Raw genomic sequence first — 26457 nt, 5'->3', positions numbered from 1 at the left:
CTTAATATTATATGACTTGGGAAGTGCTATAAATGAAAATAATCAAGATATACTTTGTGCTTTTCACTCTTGAGGTTTTATGTGATAAAACATTGGTTACCTACAGTTCATTCTCCCTCCTTGGAAAGTGGAACATTGCTGATCTCAATCAAAATGAGAGAAGTATGTAAAAGGGACCAGAATCATGTAGCATGCTTTGAACAGCAAATAACAGGAAACACTGGTCCAGTTGCATGTTAGGAAAGCACTGTATTATTGCCAATAGCAGGCATTCCAGGCATATTATGCCAAGGGCTCCCTTTCCACCTTGTGTTGGCTTCCTCTTCAGGTTGGTAGCAAAATACTTGTAGCCATTTCCAAAATCATATCCCATCATAAACACCAGGAGAAGGAAAGAAGATATGAGTCCTTTTGTGTGTCTCTCTTCAGAAATGAGACAACCTATGCTGGAAGCCTCCTTTAGGTTTTACTTCATTTCAAAACTGGGACATGTGCAATTTCCTAAAGCAATCACTGGCAAGGGGAATGGGATTATCACGATTAGTCTAAACTAATCACCTGGAGTTAAATTGATGTTAGAAGTTAGTGTCCATCAACACTAAACAGGATTCTATTTTCCTATGTTTTGACGTCACGTGGGAGTTGAAAAAGTGCAACTGACAGCCAGAGATTGACAGAGTGATGGAGCCACTGAATAAGAAATGGATTTATGACCTGGGAACATGAGAAGGCATGCTAAATGAAACCCATACATTTGAAGCTGTCAATTTCTCATAGATTATCTATTTGTTCACATATAAGGAATCTTGAGAAACTCATGTAGGATGCAATAGAAACTATATTTCATTCGAGTGCATATTCGTTAACATTTTTGTATTTTTCTGCTTTTTAAAAACTCTACAGTCAGGCCGGGCGCAGTGCCTCATGCCTACAGTCCCAGTGCTTTGGAGGCTGAGCCAGGAGGATCTCTTGAGCCCAGGAGTTTGAGACCTACCTGGGCAACATAGCGAACCCTGTCTCGACAAAAAAATAAAATTAAAAATAAAAATAAAATAAATAAATAAAAAATTAGTTGGTTGGGTTGTGCAGTTCTGTAGTCCTAGCTACCTGGGAGGCTGTGGCAGGAGGGTCGTTTGAGTTCAGCAGTTTGAGACAGAAGTGATGAGACAGATGGCATTATCATGCCACCACTCTCTGGCCTGGGCAATAGGGCAAGACTCTGTCTCTAAAAACAAACCAAATAAGAAAAACAAAACCAAAAAATCCTCTATCATCAGAAAATTATCAACACTTTTGGTTTCAGATGTGTCCATCTTGCTGTGAGTCCACATCCAGCAGGCACAAAGCCAAGAGCACCATGGCTCCTCTCCTTGCTGTGTGTGTGCACCTTTCCATGAATATACGAAATAAAGATGATTACTTACTCCATGTGTTACACTTGCAAACCTTGCCCTTTTTATTGCTCTAAAATATGAGGTAACCAAGATTGTGCACAAGTAGCATTAGACAACTCGCTACACACTATTTCTCACTGTGTTTGTTGTCCTATGTGGTACTTTGGATAATGTTATTTTCATAATTATGCATGAATAATTTTTCCAGGGCCACCAGCTGGTCCTAGCTGGCTGCCTTCTCCTCCACCTCTGCTGACTACATAAGTGATTTGTTATTTTCCAAAGATAGTTTTTTAAAACGTTTATATTCGGGGGTAAGCGTGAAAGTTGGTTACATAGGTAAACTAGTGTCATGGGAATTTGTAGTACAGATTATTTCATCACCCAGGTATTAAGCCTATTACTCACTATTTGTCTTTTCTGCTTCTCTCCCTTTTCTTACCCTCCACCCTCAAGTAGACCGCAGTGTCTATTGTTTCCTTCTTTGCATTAATAAATTCTCATCATTTAGCTCCCACTTGTAAGTGAGAACAAGTGATATTTGGTTTTCTCTTCCTGCATTAGTTTGCTAATGGCCTCCAACTCCATCCATGTTCCCACGAAATACATGATCTCATTCTTTTTGTTATGACTGCATAGTATTCCATGATGTATATGTACCACATTTTCTTCATCCAGTCTGTCATTGATGGATATTTAGGTTGATCCTGTGTGCTTGCTATTGAGAGTCGTGCTGCAATGAACATTCATGTGCATGTGTCATTATGGTAGAATGATTTATATTCTTCTGGGTATACACCCAGCAAGGGGATTCCTGGGTCAAATGGTACTTCTGCTTTTAGCAGCTTGAGGAATCACCATACTGCTTTCCACAATGGCTGAACTAATTTACACTCCCACCAACAGTGTATGTGTTCCCTTTTTTCTGCAACCTTGCCAGCATCTGTTATTTTTTGACTTTTTTAAACATAGCCATTCTAACTTGTGTGAGTTCGCATCTCATTGTGGTTTTGATTTGCATTTCTCTAATGATCAGTGAAATTGAGCTTTTATTCATATGCTTGTTGGCGCATGTATGTCTTTTGAAATTGTTTGCTCATGCCGTTTGCCCACATTTTAAGGAGTTGTTTGTTGTTCTCTTGTAAATTTGTTTAAGTTCATTATAGATACTGGATATTAGACCTTTGTCAGATGTATAGTTTGCAAATATTTTCTTTAGGCTGTCTGTTTATTCCGTTGATAGTTTCTTTTGCTGTGCAGAAGCTCTTAAGTTTAATTAGATCCCATGTGTCAATTTTTGGTTTTGTTGCCATTGCCTTGATGTCTTTGTCAAGAAATCTTTGCCCTTTCCTTTTTTTTTTTTTTTTTTTTTTTGAGACAGAGTCTCGCTCTGTCGCCCAGGCTGGAGTGCAGTGGCGCAATCTCGGCTCACTGCAAGCTCCGCCTCCCGGGTTCACGCCATTCTCCTGCCTCAGCCTCCTGAGTAGCTGGGACTACAGGCGCCCGCCACCTAGCCCGGCTAATTTTTTGTATTTTTAGTAGAAACGGGGTTTCACCGTGGTCTCGATCTCCTGACCTTGTGATCCGCCCGCCTCGGCCTCCCAAAATGCTGGGATTACAGGCGTGAGTCACCGCGCCCGGCTTCTTTGCCCTTTCCTATGTCCAGGATGGTATTTGCTTAGATTGTCTTCCAGGGTTTTTATAATTTTGGGTTTTACATTTAAGTCTTTGACCCATCAAAGATAATTTTCAATGTTGAATCTGATTTTTCTCTTTAAGATACTGGGTGTCCCTCTGTTGCCCAGGCTGGAGTCCAGTGGCATGATCATAGCCCACTGCAACCTTGAACTCCTGCGTTCGAGCAATCCTCCTTAACCATCCTCCTTATCTGGAATTACAGAGCCACTAAGTCGGTGAATCTGATTTTTTTAAAGCTTTAACATAAAAGTTAAATGGTTGCTTAATTTTACCAAAGAGGTAGCATTTGAGAAAGTGACTATCAACATGTACACAAAGCTATGTAAAAAATGAGCTTTGTCAGTAGAAATCCAAGCATCTCGATCACACTGGTGTTACTTATAAATAAATGTTTTGAAACTTAACATTTTTTGTTGGACCTGGTGGCTCACGCTTGTAATCCCAGCACTTTGGGAGGCCGAAGGAGCCGGATCACCAGAGGTCAGGAGTTTGAGACCAGCCTGACCAACATGGTGAAACCCCATCTCTACTAAACACACAAAAATTAGCCAGGCATGGTGATGCATGCCTGTAGTCCCAGCTACGAGGGAGGCTGGGGTGGGAGGATAGCTTGAACCTGGATGGCGGAGGTTGCAGTGAGCTGAGATTGCGCCACTGTACTCCAGCCTGGGCAACAGAGTGAGACTATATCTCAAAAAGAAAGAAAAAAAAAAAAAAAAAAAAAAGAAACAACTTTTTTTTTTTCCTCCCAACATAAAGCCAATACAAGGAAATCTCATGAAATTAATTATTTATTTATAATTTTTTTTTCCTCAACAAAACCCCTCAAAGTTCAGACATTAACACAGACATGTAATACCAAACAGCTACAAAGGAGAGATGGAAACAGGAAAAGTCAGATGAATGGCGCTCAAAAGCAACAGTAACTAAGCACTTGAAAGTGGATTGGATTGTTGGTTAATATTTTTCCATTTGAAAGAATCACATGGGATTCTAGCTTCTTGCAAGAAGGAGTTTAAGTTACACCTGATGCTTCCCCTCATTGACCAAGGGGCTGGGATGTCTTGTTAACTCTCTCCTTTCGGTTTAATTGCATTCCATACTCTAATTTTCTCAGATCATATATTCTATCTTTTTTTTCCCCCTGAGCAGAAAGAATTCTTTCTGTTTACTTCACCCCACTTCTTTCCTCTGAGAAAAGGCACTCTTCTCCAACAGGAGAAAGAAAACCAGGAGGAGAGGAGAGAAGAAGAGAGAATATGAGAGAGAGAGAGGGAGAGGTGTGATGGAGTGTTGGACTGGATGATAGAGGGGAGCCAGAAGGGGGATGCTCCAGGCTCTCAATCTCAGGACTGTGCAAAATGATTTTCCAGGAGATGCACATGTGGTCTCATATTTCTCACAATAGTCCACCCAGGCTCCCTCCTCAGGTCTGTCTCCCACTACCAAAACCCAATATAGGCAGTCTCGCTGCCTTACCTGGAGGGAGGACCAGGACCTGGGTCTCTACTCCTGTCCCTGCACAGATTCATTTGAGGCATTTACATTTGTGACCACTCTTGGGGGAACAGCCTGCAACAGGAAAGGAGTGAGTGGATGTTGGTGTTTTTCCAGGGCCACCAGTTGGTCCTAGCTGACTGCACCCCCCTCCCCAACTACATACACTTCTTTGGGGGCAGAAAGTTCCTCTCTCAGCTGAGGGGCCTATGGGTATTACTCAGGGAGCAGCCTCAGGTTGGGGTAACTGCTCTTGTTGCTGCAGGAGGAAGAGGTGGAAAGACACTAGGGGGAAAGACACTAGAGGTGGAAAGACAATCAGTCTGGAATCTGATTTTTAAAAACATTTTTTGGGAGACACTTACCCAAAGTCTTGAAATCAGAAAATCCTGATGGTGCTGTCTTCAAAATACATCCCAAATGCATACATTTCAACCACTAATACTCTATTCTAAAACATGTTGACTTATTTTTTTCTCTAAAATTCAAGACCAATGCCCAAAATAATCAAACGATTAGGATGCCTTTTATTTTGGTTTCTTGAAATGACCACTGTTAATAAAAATATTTGTCTTTGGGAGGCAGAGTCTGGCGGATCACCTGAGGTCAGGAGTTCGAGACCAGCCTGACCGACTTGGAGAAACACCACCTCTACTAAAAATACAAAATTAGCTGGGCATGGTGGCGCATGCCTGTAATCCCAGCTACTTGGGAGGCTGAGGCAGGAGAATTGCTTGAACCCGGGAGGCAGAGGTTGCAGTGTGCTAAGATTATGTCATTGCGCTCCAGCCTGGGCAACAAGAGTGAAACTTGTTCTCAAAAAAAAAAAAAAAAGAGAAAAATTTGCACTTTTAATTAATACATAAAAAGGAATATTCAGGTTTGCTTGATCTGCAAATTTTGAGTGACTCAAACAGAATATGAGTGTTCTTTTGGTTACCAAACTTAGAATAACATAAAAAACCGTAGGAAGAAAAGTTGTTTTTTTAAAGGTTATTTCTAATAAAATGATGTGTACTTCTAAAGTTAAAAAGCTTTGTTTACTATATAGACTGACATATAACTGTTAAAACTTGATTATAAAGATGAAATTGTCTTTGTCAATTATGAATTAGTGATATTCATAATATACTTTATGGGGTAAATTTCGGCGAAGGAGAGAGTAAAAGAGGAAAAATTTCTGAGTGATGGAGAGTCCTGCTAAAAATAAATAAATAAATAAATAAATGAAAGCAAAATATTTATATAGACAGTAGATATGTGATTGAGTTGGTCCATATCAGAAAACTTTAGAAATTGAGAGGTTTTCTGATCTCTTGTGGAAGTCTCATTAAAAATGGCAAGCAATTGGCTGAGCACAGCGGCTCATGCCTGTAATCCTTGCACTTTGGGAGGCTGAGGCAGGTGGATCACTTGAGGTCAGGAGTTGGAGACCAGCATGGCGACATGGTGAAACCCCATCTCTGCCAAAAATACAAAAATAAACTGGGCACGGTGGTGTGCGCATGTAATTCCAGTTACTCGAGAGGCTGAGGCAGGAGAATGGCTTGCACCCGGGAGATGGAGGTTGTAGCAAGCCGAGATCGCACCACGCACTCCAGCGAGGGTGACAGAGCGAGACTCTGTCTTAAATAAACAAAACAAAACAAAACAAACAATACCCCAAAGGCAAGAAATTAGAGAACTTTTAAAAGCTTTGCTATTACCTAAGGGGGTAGTCATGTAATAAAATGGAGACTAATTTAAAGGGCAATAACCCAGAATCCTGAGGAAATAATTTGCCACTATGCTAAACAAGTAGCATTAACCAAAGCAGTTGCCGTACTGATGGTTTGTAAATACGTTCTAGCCATTGTCTGCTTGTCTCCAGAACGGATTGAGGATATTCCTGATAGACAGCCAAGGTTCTGTTGATAAAATTGCGTGAATGTTATTCTGGACTTAAGGAGTTCCACTGTATTCTTCAGTGATTGGGGGGAGGGGTTGTGGTACACAAAATAACTTTTTTTTTTTTTTAATATGAATAAACAATCTTGCTGTACCAAATGAATATTGAGAACAATTAGAAAGAAGTCCGGGCTCGGTGGCTCACACCTGTAATCTCAGCACTTTGAGGGGCCGAGGCGGGTGGATCACCTGAGGTCAGGAGTTTGAGACCAGCCTGGTCAACATGGTGAAACCCCATCTCTACTAAAAATACAAAAAAATTAGCCAGGTGTAGTGGCTTCTGCCTGTAATCCCAGCTACTCAGGAGGCTGAGGCTGGAGAATTGCTTGAACCTGGGGGGTGGAGGTTGCAGCGAGCTGAGACCACCTCACCATGGCAATCCTGCCTGGGTAACAAGAACTAAACTTAGCCTCAGGAAAAAAAAAAAAAAAGAACAATTAGAGAGAAAGAAAATGAATTCTATAAAACTAAATTTGAGAATGCTGTCTAAGACTTAAACTTCCATGGCTTGGTGGCTTGGGAATTGCTGTTAGCCTTGAAGACAATGACATCAACTCCTCCGGGAATCCATAGGCTACTCCATACATTAAGGAATTCACTTCTGTTTTTTTTGTTTGTTTGTTTTTCGTTTTTTTTGAGATGGAGTTTTGCCCTTGTTGCCCAGGCTGGAGTGCAATGGCGCGATCTCAGCTCAACGCAACCTCTGCCTCCTGGGTTCAAGCAATTCTCCTGCCTCAGCATCCCAAGTAGCTGGGATTACAGGCATGCGGTTCCATGCCCAGCTAATTTTGTATTTTTAGTAGAGATAGTGTTTCCCCATGTTAGTCGGGCTGGTCTTGAACTCCTGATCTCAGGTGATCTGCCCGCCTCGGCCTCCAAAAGTGCTGGGATTACAGGCGTGAGCCACCGCACCCGGCCAGGAATTCACTTCTGAACCTGTATTCTGCCATATTGCAAGCTCACATGTCTAAATACTACAAAGGATTCATTTGATGTGTCTAGCTTTTAATAGATAACAATAATCTTCCCCAAATATCCACCTAATAGTTTTGCATGACTAGAAATCTGAAGATTGCGTCTTTTGGAAAAGACTAAACATCTCAAAATCAGAGGAAAAACTACTGTTGGCCTTAATAAAAAGGAGATCATCAAGAAACCGTAAACTGAGAATTCTTAAGTATCTTCCAGAACAACGATTTTTGGAAGAAGATGACCAAACCAATGTCTTCAGATCAAGCTTTGATGACTCCAAGTAGATACGTCCATCCAAGACAGTAAAATAGGATACAGGTTCTGATATCTTTGCCCTCTTTTTAACTTTTGCTGTACTTAGCATTGTGCTTAAGCATTGCCTAGAGGGCAACCAAAAGTTTTTAAGATTCTTTCACAAACTTGGCCTGGTGAGATGGCTCATGCCTGTAATCCTAGCACTTTGGGAGGACCAGGCAGGCAGAATACTTGAAGCCTTGAGTCTGAGACCAGCCTGGTCATCATGGTGAAACTCTGTCTCTACTAAAAATACAAAAATGCAGAAATTAGCTGGGCGTGGTGTCACCCACCTGTAATCTCAACTACTTAGCAGGCTGAGGCAGTGAGATGAGATCGGACGAATGCACTCCAGCCTGGGCAACAGAGTGAGACTCTGTCTCAAAGAAAAGGATTCTTTCACAAATGACGAATGACAGTTTATCTTGATCTTCTTTTTTTGTTTTTTGAGGCAAAGTTTTTTTGCTCTTGTCACCCAAACTGGAGTGCAGTGGCGCAACCTCAGCTCACTGCAATCTCTGTGTCTCCCTGGTTCAAGTGATTCTCCTGCCTCAGTCCCTCAAGTAGCTGGGATTACAGGCTTATGTCACCATGCCTGGCTAATTTTTGTATTTTTAGTGGAGACAGGGTGTCACCATGTTGGCCAGGCTGGTCTCAAACTCCTGACCTCAAGTCATCCACCTGCCTTGGCATCCAAAGTGCTGGGATTACAGGCATGAGCCATCATGTCTGGCCTCAATTTTCTATAGTAGAGCATTTTCCCTGCCACCTAAGGAAAGGGAAAACTTTCTTATTTTTTTCTCAACTATAGCTATTGTTTTTTCAATTTTTATTTAGCTTAAAATTTTTCTTTTAAGAGACAGAATCTTGCTATGTCACCCAGCCTGGAGTGTGGTGGTGTGATTCTAGCTCAAACTCCTGGGCTCAGGTGGTCCACCCACCTTAGTCTCTGGATAAGCTAGGACTACAGGTGCGCATCACCTCACCCAGTTATTGCTTTCAGGTTTTAGTAAAGATGAAGTCTCACTTTGTTGCCTGGGCTGGTAGCAAAATCCTGGCTCACAGGATGACCTCAAACAACAAAATATGTCTGCTGACATTATTGCAATAATGTATTGAGTCTCTCCTTGCAGTGTTAGTCCTTAATCTTCAGTGACTCCTCAGCCTCCACTCAAGCAATGTTCACATGTTGAAGAATTAGTTGTCCTGCTCTCACTGTGATAAATGACACTTATACACCCCATACCCCTTTCAGTTTGTGCAGCACTAAATCACTACTTTTTATGTGGATATCAGGTCCCCGATCATTATACAAACTTATCTAGTGTAATGTGGAGTGAGTTTTAGACTATTACATTAATAATATTTTTCAATATTTTAAACATCTACTCCTATAGGAAATGATGTTTCTCTGAGAAAGGTACCCAGACCTAAAATGAGGCAAGTATGGACTATTCAGGAGACCTTCCAGGAGAGATGACCGACTCCCTCTTCATCTATACTCTGGGAGCTCCAATTCCAGGAATAGGAAAAATATGACTAGAAAAAAGTGATCCAAAATGTGTCTCTGGTCCCAGCAGAAATCAATAGATGACACTACTTCTTTTCTGGAGGTCCAGTAACCTAGTTTAAATTAAAGTTTCATGGTGGTTTTGAATGATTTCATAGTTTTTGGTTTCTTCCTGGCCAGCCAAGGACAGCTTTTGTTTGATAGCAAATGCTGTTTGCAGCACCTTCCTAAAACATTACTGTTCAGGCAGAACAGTTTTGTGGCAAGGTTAAAAGACTATCTGTCTCTCTAGAACAGATTCAGATGGAGTTGGGACATGATTTCATGGTCTGGTTTTGAAATCGTCCTTTGTCTTTGCAACGTATTACTAGGATTAATAATCATTTTGTTTCAGTAAATACCTGTATTTGACTAGTACATTCTGTTCAGTCTTTTTTTTTTGAGACGGAATTTTGCTCTTGCCCCCTGGGCTGGAGTGCTATGGTGTGATCTCAGCTCACTGCAACCTGTGCCTCCTGGGTTCAAGCGATTCTCTTGCCTCAGCCTCCTGAGTAGCTAGGATTACAGGTGCCCGCCACCATGCCAAGGTAATTTTTGTATTTTTAGTAGAGATGGGGTTTCACCATGTTGACTATCAGGCTGGCCTTGAACTCCTGACCTCAGGTGATCCACCCGCCTTGGCCTCCCAAAGTGTGGGATTACAGGCGTGAGCCTCCTCTTCAGTCTTAAATGCTACTTAAATGCTACTGTGCAGTCATTATATTTTCACTATGTATATTTTGTAACAAAATGTATATGAAAGACCAAATGTTTGCGGATGCAGAGAACATTCTCCCGAAAACCTTGTGATCTGTGGATTCTGATAGTGGTATAGATCTGAACCTCATAGATGAAACTCCTAATGGCTGACTTTGTCTTTGGTAAAAGGGGAGGCTGAAAACTGAAAAATCACCCAAAAACTTGCAGTGGGAAGCTGACAGGCCAAGCTGAATCTTCCCTACCAAACATGAACGTCTCCTGCAATTTTATTTTTTTTATTTTTTTAATTTATTTTATTTTTATTTTTTTATTTTATTTTTTTTTTTGAGACAGAGTCATGCTCTGTCGCCCGGGCTGGAGTGCAGTGGCGTGATCTCAGCTCACTGCAACCTCCGCCTCCTGGGTTCAAGTGATTCTCCTGCCTCAGCCTCCTGAGTACCTGGGGTTACAGGCGTGTGCCACCATGCCCCGGCTAATTTTTTGTATTTTTAGTAGAGACAGGGTTTCAGCATGTTGGTCAGGCTGGTCTGGAACTCCTGCCCTCCTGATCTGCCCACCTCAATCTCCCAAAGTCCTGGGATTACAGGCATGAGCCACCGCACCCGGCCGCAAAATATGTTAAATACTCAAGATTGCTCAGTGATTGTCACTCAACGAGATGTAGAAAGTCTATTCTGGCATTCTACGACAGCTCGGCCGGGCATGGTGACTCATGCCTGTAATCCCAGCACTTAGGGAGGCCGAGGCGGGGAGATCACGAAGTCAGGAGATCGACACCATCCTGGCTGACATGGTGAAACCCAGTCTCTACCAAAAAAATTACAAAAGATTAGCCGGGCGTGGTGGTGGGCGCCTGTAGTCCCAGCTACTTGGGAGGCTGAGGCAGGAGAATGTCATGAACCCGGGAGGCGGAGCTTGCAGGGAGCCGAGATTGCGCCACTGCACTCCTGCCTGGGCGACAGAGTGAGACTCCCTTTAAAAAAGAAAGAAAGAAAAAAAAGTACATTCTGTAACTATATTTGAAACCAGAGATAACATTCAGCAATGAAGACCACATTAGTCTCTCAACTTCCTAGATAAATTTACCAGCATAATTACCAAATTGCCCCATTTTAGAGAACTAGCTCCTACTCCTTAAACGCGCCTTAGACTGCCCTAGTCAACTCCTACAATGGGCTCCTATGACACCATCCTATCAAGTTTATTTTCCTGTGTTGTTTGCTCTCCCTTGATGCAACACACCAAATAAACCCAGTCGTGTTGGAATACACTGTGTGGTCATTGGGTGGCTGCCGACACCTGTGCAAATCTACGGAGCCCATTTGGAGGCTTCCTGCACCTCCATACCCTCAGCCCCTGCCCTGGTTCATGCCAGTAGGCATGCTCCAAAATCGTTTGAATTTAGAGTGAAGAAAAACTCCTGATTCCAGGGCATCAGAAAGCCAAGCACTTATCAGATGATTAAGTCTGACTTGAAAGGATTAAGCTCAGAGCAGATAATTACTTGGAATGAATTATCTTGGGAAGACCTGCGGGGATTGGACACCCACCCTAAGGTGGATCAAGGGGCGGGTTGTTTGAATTCCTTATTAAGCATAGAGCGTAGGCCCTTCCTCGCTTTTCCAAGTCTTTTGCCAACCAGTTTCTTAGACTTTCCCCTATTCTGAATCAGGTGGGAGCAGAGCATGGACATGGGAACAGGTGCTCTCAGCAAGGAGCCGTGGTGGACCCTACCCGAAAACTTTCATGCTCCAATTGTGTTCCACATGGAAGAGGACCAGGAGGAGCTCATCTTCGGTGAGTGGCCTTTGCCGACGTCCCCTCCTTCATCTGTTTGTTTTTATTTTTTTGAGACAGATTCTCGCTCGTGATCTTGGCTCACTGCAACGTCTGCCTTTTGGGTTGAAGTGATTCTCATGCTTCAGCCTGCAGAGTACCTGGGATTACAGGCTCCTGCCACCATGCCTAACTAGTTTTTGTATTTTTTGTTTGTTTGTTTGTTTTGAGACAGTCTCGCTCTGTCGCCCAGGCTGTAGTGCAGTGGCGCCATGACGGCTCACTGCAAGCTCCGCCTCCCGGGTTCTCGCCATTCTCCCGCCTCAGCCTTCCGAGTAGTTGGGACTACAGGCGCCGCCACCTCACCTGGCTAATTTTTTGTATTTTTAGTAGAGATGGGGTTTCACCATGTTAGCCAGGATGGTCTCGGTCTCCTGACCTCGTGATCTGCCCGCCTTGGCCTCCCAAAGTGCTGGGATTACAAGCGTGAGCCACGGCTCCCGGCCTAGTATTTTTTTTTTTTTTTTTTTTTTTTGAGATGAGATGGAGTCTCGCTCTGTCGCCCAGGCAGGAGTGCAATGGCGCCCTCTCGGCTCACTGCAAGCTCCGCCTCCCGGGTTCACGCCATTCTCCTGCCTCAGCCTCCCGAGTAGCTGGGACTACAGGCGCCCGACAGCACGCCTGGCTAATTTTTCGTATTTTTAGTAGAGACGGGTTTCGCCGTGTCAGCCAGTCGTGTGTGGAACTCCTGACCTCAAGTGATCTACCTGCCTCCACCTCCCAAAGTGCTGGGATTACAGGCATGAGTCACTGCGCCAGGCCGGCCTCCTTCATCCCCTTCTCGGTTTTCAATCTTCCCCTCTCCTCCCACCTTCATGAGTCACACATCCCTACCCTCAAGGCCACTTCCCCATCCCCCAAGGACTGGTGGCTGACAGTTCCTCTTCTCACCTCTTGTGCTTCCAGGACTTGATGACACATACCTTCGCTGCATTGAGCTGCACAGCCACACCCTTATTCAGCTGGAGAGTTGTTTTACAGCTACAGGCCAGACTCGTGTGACCGTAGTCGGACCACCAATGGCAAAGCAATGGCTGCTGCTCATGTTCCGTTCCGTGGGGAGCCACTACTCCAAGTGTCACGCTCAAGGTAGGTATCCTTGGCTGAACTGTGGAGGGGAGGGCTTGATGGTGGAGTTCTGGCTGTGTTGTGTGGCATCTTGGATTCGTGAAGAATCCCTTGTGTGGCCGGGGAATCCAGGTGCTCTTCCCAGAATCCATTGGGAAGGGAAGGGCTCATTTTTGTGGCATGCGATTGCTCAGAGAGGAAAGGGTAGCAGGGAATAGTAAATGGGTTACCTTGGAAGACCTGGGCTGGGGTGACATCCTCCCTGGAACCTTCCTGGTGGAGTCCGGGCCTACCAAGAGCCCCAGTAATGGACTGTGGTTCATCAGCCCCAGGCAATTCTTTTGCAGGTCTGAAGATGCTCGAGCGTGTCCGAAGCCAGCCCCTGACCAACGACGACCTGGTCGCCTCCATTAGCCTGCCACCCTACACCGGAGACTGATCTCCCCTGGGAAGCGGGGATGAGAGGAGAAGTCTTGGCTTCACTTTTGCTGAGAAAGACATGAAAAACAATGAAGAAAGTTTGAATCTGTGGCCAGACCTGCCCCTCTCAGGCCTTCTAGGCATGTGTCTGAGGCAAATCTCCTGAATGCAAGAAGTGTTATTGGTAAAGCAATCCAATAAAATAAGCTACCTATGATGCAAAGCCTTCTATGTGCTGTCCTCTTTCCTTAGGATGAACTATTCAGTCCTGAAGGGGATTCTCTGGACAAGTGCTGAGGTCTGGGGAGGCCCAGCCCAGGGAAGGAGCCGGGTACGAAAGTCAGGGCTTTCAGGAACTGCTCCTCTCAGGCCTGGAGCCTGGTTAGGCTTCTCTGAGTTGAGTGAAAACGGAGGCTGCTGAAAAGGGACCCTCCTAGGATCCCCAGGGTTTTCCTGGACCTTGAAGTGCAGACAAATGGGGAGAACGGAAAGGTGGGAGGAAGGGTCCAGATAGAGATGGAAAGTGTTCCCACCCCAACTACCTGGTGAAGTAGACAACCAGGGAAGCTGGTGAATATGAGGTAGCCAGCATTGTCCCTGATTGCCCAAGTTTGTGGGTGGGGTGAGAGTGGACGGGGTGATTTTCAGGGAGCTAAGGATTCCGAAGTCCCTCAAGCCATGAATTAAATTGACTAGGAAGGCTTCCTGAATTTCCATTGAAGAACTTTATCCGATTGCGGAATCTACATCTTTCTGTAGCCAAAATTATGTATGGCATGCTAAAACTGTCCTCAGTAGAACTCTTCCTCTTCAAATTTGCCGTTTCTCCAGCAGTCTATATCTTATAATGAGGCAATTGCAGTACTCTAGGAGAGTGACGATGGTGACTTGGACCCCAGAGTGGAGTGGTAGAGTTAGGAAATGGTTGAATTTGGAATCTATTTTGAAGCCCACAAGATTTGCTAATTACATGGTTTTTAGAAGGCCAGTTACCAAATACAAGTTAGAAAGGTTGGCCGGGTGGGGTGGCTCAGGCCTGTAATCCCAGCACTTTGGGAGGCCGAGGCGGGTGGATCACGAGGTCAGGAGATCGAGACCATCCTGGCTGACACGGTGAAACTCCGTCTCTAGTAAAAATTCAAAAAATTGGCCAGGCCTGGTGGCGGGTGCCCGTAGTCCCAGCTACTTGGGAGGCTGAGGCAGGAGAATGGCATGAACCCTGGAGGCAGAGCTTGCAGTGAGCCAAGATGTGCCACTGCACTCCAGCCTGGGCAACAGAGCCAGACTCCGTCTCAAAAAAAAATAGAATGGCTGGGCGCTGTGGCTCATGCCAGTAATTCTGGCACTTTGGGAGGCCAAGGTGGGTGGATTACCTAGGTTAAGTATTTGACACCAACCTGGCCAACATAGTCAAACCCCGTCTCTACTAAAAATACAAAAATTAGGCAGGTGTGGTGGCACATGACTGTAATCCCAGCTACTCGGGAGGCTGAGGCAGTAGAATGGTTGGAACCCGGGAGGCGGAGATTGCAGTGAGCTGAGTTCCCATAGCGCACTCCAGGCTGGGTGACAGAGCGAGACTCCATCTCAAAAAGAAAAAAAAGACGATAAACGTATGTGCCTGACCTTTGAACAATAATCAACATCAATTTTACCAAAACATTCCTAGGGAAGAATCTCATGATTGTTAAAAGTACCACAGTATTTCTAACTCCATTTAAACTTCAGGCTTGACATCACGGCTCTGTGCTAGTTGTTTTTATTACACAAATTTCTAGAAAATATTTTTTCTCATAAAGATCTGTATATACTTCAGTTTAATTTAAGGAATCTGAGCTGTCGCTTTCTAATAACTGAAAGCAGTGAATGATCTTAATGAAGGATGTGGGCCTGAAGCATTTTCTTGAGCAAACTGTTAAAAAAAAACACACAAAAGGCTGGGCGCGGTGGCTCACGCCTGCAATCACAGCACTTTGGGAGGCCAAGGCGGGCGGATCACGAGGTCAGGAGATCAAGACCATCCTGGCTAACACAGTGAAACCCCGTCTCTACTAAAAATACAAAAAATTAGCCGGACGTGGTGGCGGGTGCCTATAGTCCCAGCTACTTGGGAGGCTGAGGCAGGAGAATGGCGTGAACCCGGGAGGCGGAGCTTGTAGTGAGCCGAGATCGTGCCACTGCACTCCAGCCTGGGGACAGAGCGAGACTCCGTCTCAAAAACAAAACAAACAAGCAAAAACAAACAAACAAAAAAGCTTTTTTTTTTTTTTTTTTTTAGTAAACCAATAATTGAAAATCAGCTAGGTCATTTTCATTTGAATTTAAAATTGTGTTTTTTGGCCGGGCGCGGTGGCTCACGCCTGTAATCCCAGCACTTTGGGAGGCCGAGGCGGGCGGATCACAAGGTCAGCAGATCGAGACCACGGTGAAACCCCGTCTCTACTAAAAATACAAAAAAATTAGCCGGGCGCGGTTGTGGGCGCCTGTAGTCCCAGCTACTCGGGAGGCTGAGGCAGGGGAATGGCGTGAACTCCGGAGGCGGAGCTTGCAGTGAGCCGAGATCGCGCCACTGCACTCCAGCCTGGGCGACAGAGCGAGACTCCGTCTCAAAAAAAAAAAAAATTGTGTTTTTTGAGTATATAATATTTTTATTGGGTTCAAAATTCAAAAAGTGCTTTTAGTGAGAAAGATACCCTCCAAATCCTGTCCTTCAGCTATACAGTATCATTTCTTGTAGGAAATCTGTTTCTAATTTCTTCTGTACCCTTAATTCTCAGATAAATAAATATACACAATTTATTTTCTTTTTTTCTATAAAGATGGCATCATACAATATACTCTTAGCACCTTGAGTTTTTTTTAACTTAATAATATATCTTGGTTTGGGGCAGTGGTGTGATCCCAGCACTTTGGGAGCCCGAGGAGGGTGGATCTCTTGAGGTCAGGGGTTTGAAATCAGCCTGGCCAACATAGTGAAACCCCTTCTCTACTAAAAATAAAAAAATTAAATGGGCATGGTGGTGGGCACCTGTAATCCCAATTACTTGGGAGGCTGAAGCAGGAGAATCGCTTGAACCCGGGAGACAGAGGTTGCAGTAAGCTGAGATTGCAGCCAGGATGGTCTCGATCTCCTGACCTCGTGATCCACCCGCCTCGGCCTCCCAAAGTGCTGGGATTACAGGCCTGAGCTACCGCGCCTGGCCGTGCCCAGCCATTCTTATGCCTAGTATTGTAGAATTTGCTTCACTCCTCTATAGGTTTTTGTTTGTTTTATTTTGTTTTTTGAGACAGGGTCTCCCTCTGTCACCTAGGCTGGAGTGCAGCGGTGCGAGCTCCACTCACTGCAACCTGCGCCTCCCCTGCTCAAGCGATCCTCCCACCCCAACCCCGTCTCCCAGCACCTGCGATGACAGTTGCCCGCCACGAAACCTGACTGATTTTTTTGTATTTTTGGGAGAAACGGGGTTTCGCCAAGTTGTCCGTGCTGGTTTTAAACTCCTGAGCCCCCCTTGGCCTCCCAAAGTGCTGGAATTACAATCAGGCTGCACTCCAGCCTGACTGACAAGAGCAAATCTGTCTCAAAACAAGAACAAAATCCAGATATTTTAAATTTTTGTCAGTCTGATAGATGAAAAATGTTTCTTAGTGATGTTTAAAATTGCATTTATCTTATTCCAAGTGGTACTGAATATCTCCTTGTTGGATTCTCATATGTCTTTCCCAATGCCTTTTCATTCATATGTATAAAGACAATTGATATTGTACTTTCCGTGACCTGTCTATTTAGGCTGTTGTCCATTAGGTTGTTATTGATTTGTAGCACCTCTTGATATATTATGAAAATTAGTGCTTTGTTTGTCAAATGAGCCACAAATACTTCTTTCCAGTGTGTCCTTTGTTTTTTACATTGTTTTGGTGGAATTTGCCATGTAGAGTTTTTAATATCTATGAGATGAATTCATGAATCTTTTTATATTTATTGTCTCTGGATTTTGTTTCATTCTTAGAAATGCCCTCCTCATTCTATGACTATAAAGTATTTGGTAATGGTTTCCTCTGGTATGGTTTGGGCTTGTTTTTTAACATTTAAATATTTGATATTCTTGAGATGTCTTTTGATTTTGGTTGTTAGGTCTGGTTCACATGGATTTTTAATATTTTATACATATATATTTTTACATCTATTCTTACTGTTTTATTTTTTGGAGACAGGGTCTCACTCTGTCACCCAGGTTGGAGTGCAGTGGTGTGATCATAGCTCACAGCAGCCTCAAACTTCTGGGCTCAAGTTATTTTCCCACCTCAGCCTCCCAAGTAGCTGGGACTACAGGTGCACGTAACTTCTCCTGTCTAGTTTTTTAATTTATTTCATTTTTGTAGAGAAAAGATCTCACCATCTTTCCCAGACTGATCTCAATCTCCTAGGCTCAAGTGATCCTTGTTCCTCAGCCTCCCAAAGTGTTGGGATTACATGTGTGAACCACTGAGCCTGGTCTCAAATGCATTTTTAATAGGTGAACCTGTTTATCCCAATGATTACTCAATCATTGAATGAGTAATCCACCTTTTCCACACTAATCTGAATTGTCTCCTTTATCAAATATTAAATTTCTATGCATGTATGTGGGTGTTTTTTCATTTTCTATTCTATTTCATTAATTCGCCTTTCTGTTCATGCATCAGTAAAACACAGCCTTGTATTTACTGAAGTTTTATACTATTTAGTACCTGGTAGAACTAATCCATTTTTGTGTCTGCTTTTTGTATAGCTTGTGGTTTAGGAATCATGGTTCACACGACTTACATGATTTAAAAAATTAAAAGAAGGTTAATATTTGATTCTGCATAAAATTACATAAAATTCAATGTGTGCTTTTAGAGTTTTTTGAGATAGATTGGTACCTATCATTTATTTATGTATTGCTTCTGACCACTTTTGCACTGCAATTGCTGAGTGACTAGTTTTGACAGAGACTGCATGACACAAAACACAAAATATTTACTCTCCGGCCCTTTATAGAAAAAGTTTGCCTGACAATTGCTCTAAATCACTAGAAAGAGCTAATTTACTTTGAATACATTGTACTACTTGTAAAAAACTTTCCAACAAAATCATTACTTAGAGATATGATTTAGGTGGGGCTGGGTGGCTCATGCATGTAAGCCCAGAACTTTGGGAGGCTCAGTTGGGATGATTGCTTGACCTCAGGAGATCAACACCAGCCAGGACTACATGAAGAAACTCCATCTCTGCAAAAACTACAAAAAAGCTAGCTGAGCCTGGTGGAGCATGCCTGTAGTAGTCCCAGCTACTCAGGAGGCTGAGATGGAAGGATCGAATGAGCCTGAGAGGTTAAGGGTACGGTAAGCTGTGTTGGTACCACTGCCCTCCAGCCTGGATGAGTGAAGGAGACTCTGTCTAAAAAAAAAAAAAAAAAAAAAAAAAAAAAAAGGATATGACTTACTTTACATTATTTTTGTTATTGAATTGTGTACTTCCTTGAGGGCAAAATAGCTGAATCTATGGCATTAGTATAGTTACAATTCATTAAAATGTGAGTTTTCCTATGTCCAAAATAAGATGAAAAGACATTGAAACATTTCTCATTGATTATGTTATTTTCCAGTGTACATTCAGTGATACTTAAAAATTAAGATGGGACTGAAACTTTCTATGGGTTAGATGTAAATTTTTTTCTGGTACATGTTTAGGTTAGCAGGCCAATGATTGGCTTTCTATATTATCGATAATATTTTTCTCCACCTAAAGGTTCTCTGATTCAACATTAAGTCTGGTGTCTTTGAGAATAACTTTTGACTTTTACATTTATTGGACTTGTCCCAGTGTATTTCTTCAGGTTTGATAGAAATATCACCGCAGACTTTCTCATACTAGTTGTATCAATGGGATTTCTCTCCAGCAAGATACACAGTAAGAGAATTCCAAATGACAGGCTTTGACATTTAATGTACAAATAGGATTTTTCTTTTTTATCTATTTATTTATATATTTTTGGCTACAAGATGAAGTGGTAAGGATTTTTCTATAGTATTAGTTTTTTGGTACTCAATAGGGCCAGAATTACTGCATATACATTTTGATTATAAATTCTTTGATGCTTAATATTATATGACTTGGGAAGTGCTTATTAATGAAAATAATGAAGACATACTTTGCACTTTTCACACTTGAAGTTTTATGTGATAAAACATTGGTTACCTACAGTTCATTCTCCCTCCTTGGAAAGTGGAACATTGCTGATCTCAATCAAAATGAGAGAAGTATGTAAAAGGGACCAGAATCATGTAGCATGCTTTGAACAGCAAATAACAGGAAACACTGGTCCAGTTGCATGTTAGGAAAGCACTGTATTATTGCCAATAGCAGGCATTCCAGGCATATTAAGCCAAGGGCTCCCTTTCCACCTTGTGTTGGCTTCCTCTTCAGGTTGGTAGCAAAATACTTGTAGCCATTTCCAAAATCATATCCCGTCATAAACACCAGGAGAAGGAAAGAAGATATGAGTCATTTTTTGTGTCTCTTTTCAGAAATAAGACAACCCCTCTGCTGGAAGCCTCCTTTAGGTTTCACTCCATTTCAAAACTGAGACATGTGCCATTTCCTAAAGCAATCACTGGCAAGGGGAATGGGATTATCATGATTAGTCTAATCACCTGGAGTTAAATTGATGTTAGAAGTTAGTGTCCCTCAGCACTAAACAGGATTCTATTTTTCTATGTTTTGACATCATCTGGCAGTTGAAAAACTGCAACTGTCAGCCAGAGATTGACAGAGTGATAGAGCTACTGAATAAGAAATGGATTTATGACCTGGGAACATGGGCAGCCATGCTAAATGAAACCCATGAAATCAAAACTGCCAAATTCTCATAGATATCAATTTGAAGTTGAAGTATAAGGAATCCTGAGAAACTCATGTAGGATGCAATAGAAACTATATTTCATTTGAGTGCATATTTGTTAGCGTAGTCCTGTTTTTTTTTTTTTTTTTTTTTTTTTTTTGAGACGGAGTCTCGCTCTGTTGCCCAGGCTGGAGTGCAGTGGCCCGATCTCGGCTCACTGCAAGCTCCGCCTCCCGGGTTTATGCCATTCTCCTGCCTCAGCCTCCTGAGTAGCTGGGACTACAGGCGCCCGCCACCGCGCCCGGCTAATTTTTTGTATTTTTAGTAGAGACGGGGTTTCACCGTGGTCTCGATCTCCTGACCTTGTGATCCGCCCGCCTCGGCCTCCCAAAGTGCTGGGATTACAGGCGTGAGCCACCGCGCCCGGCCAGTCCTGTTTTTTAAATGCTCTATTGCCAGGCATGGTGTCTCACGCCTGTAATCTCAGCACTTTGAGAGGCTGTGGATCACTTGAGGCCAAGAGTTCGAGACCCCAGCATAGACAACATGGTGGATCTAGTATCTACTAAAAATACAAGAGTTAGTTGGGTGTGATGGTGCATGCCTGTAGTCCCAGCTACTCGGGAGGCTGAGGCAGGAGAATCACTTGAACCTGGGAGGTGCAGAATGCAGTGAGCTGAGTGACAGAGTAAGACCCTGTTTCAAATAAATAAATAAATAAATAAATAAATACTGTACAATGAGGCTGGGTGCAGTGCCTCATGCTGTAATCCTGGTGATTTGGGAGGCTGAGGCAGGAGGGTCACTTGAGTACAGGAGTTTGAGACGTCAGTGAGCTATGATTGCGCCACTACTCTCTGGCCTGGGCAATAGGACAAGACCCTGTCTCTAACCTCAGAACAAAACAAGAAAAACAAAACCAAAAACCTCTCTACCGTCAGAAAATTATTGACACTTTTGGTTTCAGATGTGCGTGTCTTGCTGTGAGTCCACATCCAGCAGGGACAGGTAAAGCTAAGAGAACCAGGGCTCCTCTCCTTCCTGTGTGTGTGCACCTTCCCATGAATACACGAAATAAAGATGATTACTTACTCTATGTGTTACACTTGCAAATCTTGCCTTTTTTATTGCTCTACAATATGAGGTAACCAAGATTGTACATAAGTAGTATTAGACAACTCGCTGCACACTATCTCTGACTCTGTGTTGTCCTATGTGGTACTTAGGATAATATTATTTTCATAATTATGCATGAATAATTTTTCTAGGGCCACCAGCTGGTCCTAGCTGGCTGCCTTCTCCTCCACCCCTGCTGACTACATAAGTGGTTTGTTATTTTTCAAAGATAAGTTTTGTAAAACTTGTATTTTAGATTTTGGGGCACATGTGAAGGTTTGCTACATAGGTAAGCTTGTATCACGGAGTTTGTTGTACAGATTATTTCATCACCCAGGTTTTTTTTTTTTTTTTTTTTTTTTTTTGAGACGGAGTCTCGCTCTGTCACCCAGGCTGGAGTGCAGTGGCCGGATCTCAGCTCACTGCAAGCTCTGCCTCCCGGGTTCACGCCATTCTCCTGCCTCAGCCTCCCGAGTAGCTGGGACTACAGGCGCCTGCCACCTCGCCCGGCTAAGTTTTTGTATTTTTAGTAGAGACGGGGTTTCACTGTGTTACCCAGGATGGTCTCGATCTCCTGACCTCGTGATCCGCCCGTCTCGGCCTCCCAAAGTGCTGGGATTACAGGCTTGAGCCACCGCGCCCGGCCATCACCCAGGTATTAAGCCCATTACCCACTATTTATCTTTTCTGCTTCTTTCCCTTTTCTTACCCTTCACCCTCAAGTAGAACTCAGTGTCTGTTGTTTACTTCTTTGCATTTATGAGTTCTCATCATTTGGCTCCCACTTGTGAGAACACACAATATTTGGTTTTCTCTTCCTGTGTTAGTTTGCTAAGGATAATGGCCTTCAGCCCCATCCATGTTCCTGCAAAATATATTATCCTGTTCTTTCTTATGGCTGCATAGTATTCCATGGTGTATATGTACCAAATTTTCTTTATCCAATCTGTCACTGATGGGCATTTAGGTTGATTCTATGTCTTTGCTATCATGAATAGAGCTGTAATGAACACTCATGTGCATATATTTTTATGGTAGAATGATTTATATTCTTCTGGATATATACCCATTAATGGGATTGCTGGGTCAAATGGTACTTCTGCTTTTAGCGGTTTGAGGAATCACCATACTGCTTTCCCAATGGTTGAACTAATTTACATTCCCACCAACAGTGTATAAGTGTTCCCTTTTTTTCTGCAATCTCGCTGGCATTGTTTTTTGTTTTTTTTTTTTTTTTGAGTTTTTTTTTTTTTTTTTTTGAGATGGAGTCTCGCTCTGTTGCCCAGACTGGAGTACAAAGGTGCGAACTCAGCTCCCTGCTACCTCCGCCTCCTGGGTTCAAGCAATTCTCTGCCTCAGCCTACCAAGTAGCTGGGATTATAGGTGCCCGCCACCATGCCCAGTTTATTTTTGCATTTTTGTTAGAGACAGACTTTCACCATGTTGGCCGGCCCTGTCTCAAACTCCTGACCTCAGGTGATCTGCCCGCCTTGGCCTCCCTAAGTGTTGCCATTATAGGTGTGAACTACCATGCCAGGCCACATGTATGTCTTTTGAAAAGTGTCTACTTACGTCCTTTGTTCACGTTTTAATGGAGTTGTTTTTCTCTTGTAAATTCGTTTAAGTTCCTTATCCGTGCTGAATATTAGACCTTTGTCAGGTACTGTGATAGTTAATATTAAGTGTCAACTTGATTGGATTTAAGGACGCAAAGTATTGTTTCTAGGTGTGTTTGTGAGGGTGTTGCCGAAGGAGATAACATTTGAGTCAGTGTACTGGGAAAGGCAGACCCACCCTCAATCTGGGTGGACACCATCTAATCAGCTGCCAGTGCGGCCAGAATAAAAGCAGGCAGGAGAATGTCGAAAGAGTAGATTAGTCTTCTGGCCTACAATTTTCTCCCGTGCTGGATGCTTCCTGCCCGCGAACATCAGACTCCAAGTTCTTCAGCTTAGGGACTCGGACTGGCTTCCTTGCTCCTCAGTTTGCAGACAGCCTATTGTGGGACCTCACTTTGTGATCGTGTGAGTCACTACTCCTTAATAAACTCTTTATATATTCATCTATCCTATAGTTCTGTCCCTCCAGAGAACCCTGATGAATATGGATGCCTAGTTTGCAAATATTTTCTGTAGGTTGTCTTGACAGTTTCTTTTCTTTTTTTGTTTTTTTTTGAGACGGAGTCTCGCTCAGTCGCCCAGGCTGGAGTGCAGTGGCACTATCTTGGCTCACTGCAAGCTCCGCCTCCCAGGTTCATGCCACTCTCCTGCCTCAGTCTCCCGAGTAGCTGGGACTACAGGCGCCACCACACCCGACTAATATTTTGTATTTTCAGTAGAGACGGGGTTTCACCGTGTTAGCCAGGATGGTCTCCATCTCCTGACCTTGTGATCCACCCGCCTCGACCTCCCAAAGTGCTGGGATTACAGGCGTGAGCCACCGTACCCATCCTCTGTTGACAGTTTCTTTTGCTGTGCAGAAGCTCTTAAGTTTAATTAGATCCCACTTGTTAATTTTTGCTTTTGTTGCCATTACTTTGGTGTCTTGGTCAAGAATTCTTTGCTCTTTCCTATGTCCAGGATGGTATTGCTTAGGTTGTCTTCCAGGGTTTATATAGTTTTGAGTTTTATGTTTAAGTCTTTGACCCATCAAAGATAATTTTCTTTTTCTTTTTTCTTTCTTTTTTGAGATGGAGTTTCGCCCTTGTTGCCCAGGCTGGAGTGCAATGGCGCGATCTTGGCTCACGGAAACCTCTGCCTCCTGGGTTCAAGCAATTCTCCCATCTCAGCCTCCTAAGTAGCTGGGATTATAGGCATGTGCCATCACGCCAGGCTAATTTTGTATTTTTTTTAGTAGGGACGGAATTTCTCCTTGCTAGTCAGGCTAGTCTCCAACTCCCAACCTCAGGTGATCCATCTGCCTTGGCCTCCCAAAGTGCTGGGATTACAGGTGTGAGCCACCGTGCCCAGCCAAAGGTAATTTTTGATGTTGAATCTGATTTTTCTCTTTAAGAAACTGGGTCTCCCTCTGTCACCCAGGCAGAAGTGCAGTGGCATGATTATAGCCTACTGTAACCTTTAACTTCTAGGTTCAAGCAATCCTCCTGCCCTAGCTCCTGAGTAGCTGGAATTACAGGTGAGAGCCACCAAGTTGGTGAATATGATTTTTCCTTAGTGCAAGTCGACGAATCTGATTTTTCCTTAACGTTTTAGCACAGAAGTTAAATGGTTGCTTAATTTTACCAAAAAGGTAATATTTGAGAATATTTTTATCAACATGTACACAAAGCTACCTAGAAAATTAGCTTTCTCAGTAGAAATCCAAGCACCCTGATAATACTGGTGTCACTTATGAATAAATGTTTTGAAACTTAGCTTTTTTTTTTTTTTTGGCCTCCCAACATAAAGCCATACAAGGAAACTTCAGGAAATTAATAATTTATTTATAATTTTTTTTCTTCAAAAAACCTTTCAAAGTTCAGACACTAACACTGATGTGAAATATCAAATAGCTCTACAGGACAGATGGAAACAGGAAAAGTCAGATGATTGGCACCCAAAAGCAACAGCAATTAAGCAGTTGAAAGAGAATTGGATTGTTGGTTAATATTTGTCTATTTGAAAGAATCAAGTTGGAGATGTAACTTCTTGCGAGAAGGAGATTAAGTCACACTTGATGTTTCCCCTCACTGACCAACGGACTGGGCTATCTTGTTAACTCTCTTTTCTGTTTAATTGCATTCTGTACTCTAATTTTCTCAGAGTGTGAACACACACACACACACATATATATAATATATACATATATAGATATACAAACATTATATATATATATAATTTTTTTTTTTTTTGGTTTTGAGACAAAGTCTCACTTTGTTGCCCAGGCTGGAGTGCAGTGGCATGATCTTAGGTCACTGCAACCTCCGCCTCCTGGGTCCCAGCAATTCTCCTGCCTCAGCCTCCAGAGTAGCTGAGATTATAGGCATGTGCCACCACTCCTGGCTACTTTTTTGTATTTTTTTTTTTTTTTTTGAGACGGAGTCTCGCGCTGTCACCCAGGCTGGAGTGCAGTGGCCGGATCTCAGCTCACTGCAAGCTCCGCCTCCCGGGTTCACGCCATTCTCCTGCCTCAGCCTCCCGAGTAGCTGGGACTACAGGCGCCCGCCACCTCACCCGGCTAATTTTTTGTATTTTTTAGTAGAGACGGGGTTTCACCGTGTTAACCAGCATGGTCTCGATCTCCTGACCTCGTGATCCGCCCGTCTCGGCCTCCCAAAGTGCTGGGATTACAGGCTTGAGCCACCGCGCCCGGCCACTTTTTTGTATTTTTAGTAGAGACAGGGTTTCACCATGTTGGCCAGGCTGGTCTCGAACTCCTGACCTCAGGTGATCCACCCGGCTCGGCCTCTCAAAGTGCTGGGATTACACGCGTGAGCCACCATGCTCGGTCTCAGAGTGTATATTCTGTCTTATTTTCACCCCTGGACAGAAGAAAATCTGTTTATTTCACCCCACTTCTTTAAGAAAAGGCAATTCTCTCTAGGAGGAAAAAGAAAACCAGGAAGAAGGAGAGAGGAAGGAGGGGGAATAAGGGAAGATGAGAGAGAGAGAGAGAGAGAGAGAGAGAAAAGTAGAACATCAGATTAAAGTAGAAGACAGGAGAGAGGGGAAGGAAAGAGGGAGCAGAAAGGGGGATGCTCTAAGCTCTCAATTTCAGGACTGTGCAAAATGATTTTCCAGGAGATGCACATGTGGTCTCGTATTTCTCACAATAGTCTACCTGGGGTTCCCTCCTCAGGTCTGTCTCCCACTACCAAAACCCAGTATAGCCAGTCTCGCTGCCTTACCTGGAGGGAGGACCAGGACCTGGTGCCAGGTCTGGGACTCCACTGCTGTCCCTGAACAGACTCATTTGAGGCATTCACATTTCCCTCCACTCTTGGGGGAACAGCCTGCAACAGGAAAGGAGTGTGTGGTGTGAGTGTTTTTCCAGGGTCACCAGCTGGTCCTGGCTGACTGCACCCCCCTCCCCGACTACAAACACTTCTTTGAGGCACAGATCTCCTCTGTCGGTTGAGGGGCCT

At 43.5% G+C, this 26457-nt stretch overlaps 1 protein-coding gene across 1 annotated transcript; it reads left to right on the top strand.

Annotated features, from left to right (window-relative positions):
- Window positions 1-11626: 11626 nt before the first annotated feature.
- Window positions 11627-13618, top strand: KHDC1L (KH domain containing 1 like). The gene is made up of 3 exons (XM_050786533.1): window positions 11627-11868; window positions 12814-12996; window positions 13323-13618. Exons 1-3 carry the CDS (start codon window positions 11757-11759, stop codon window positions 13412-13414), a joined length of 387 nt encoding a protein of 128 aa, XP_050642490.1. The 5' UTR covers window positions 11627-11756; the 3' UTR covers window positions 13415-13618.
- Window positions 13619-26457: the final 12839 nt, after the last annotated feature.

Source organism: Macaca thibetana, chromosome 4 (assembly GCF_024542745.1).
Source record: "Macaca thibetana thibetana isolate TM-01 chromosome 4, ASM2454274v1, whole genome shotgun sequence".
NCBI lineage: Eukaryota > Metazoa > Chordata > Mammalia > Primates > Cercopithecidae > Macaca > Macaca thibetana.
Note: the sequence above shows the minus strand (reverse complement) of the source record. Positions and strands in the feature narration are given on the sequence as shown.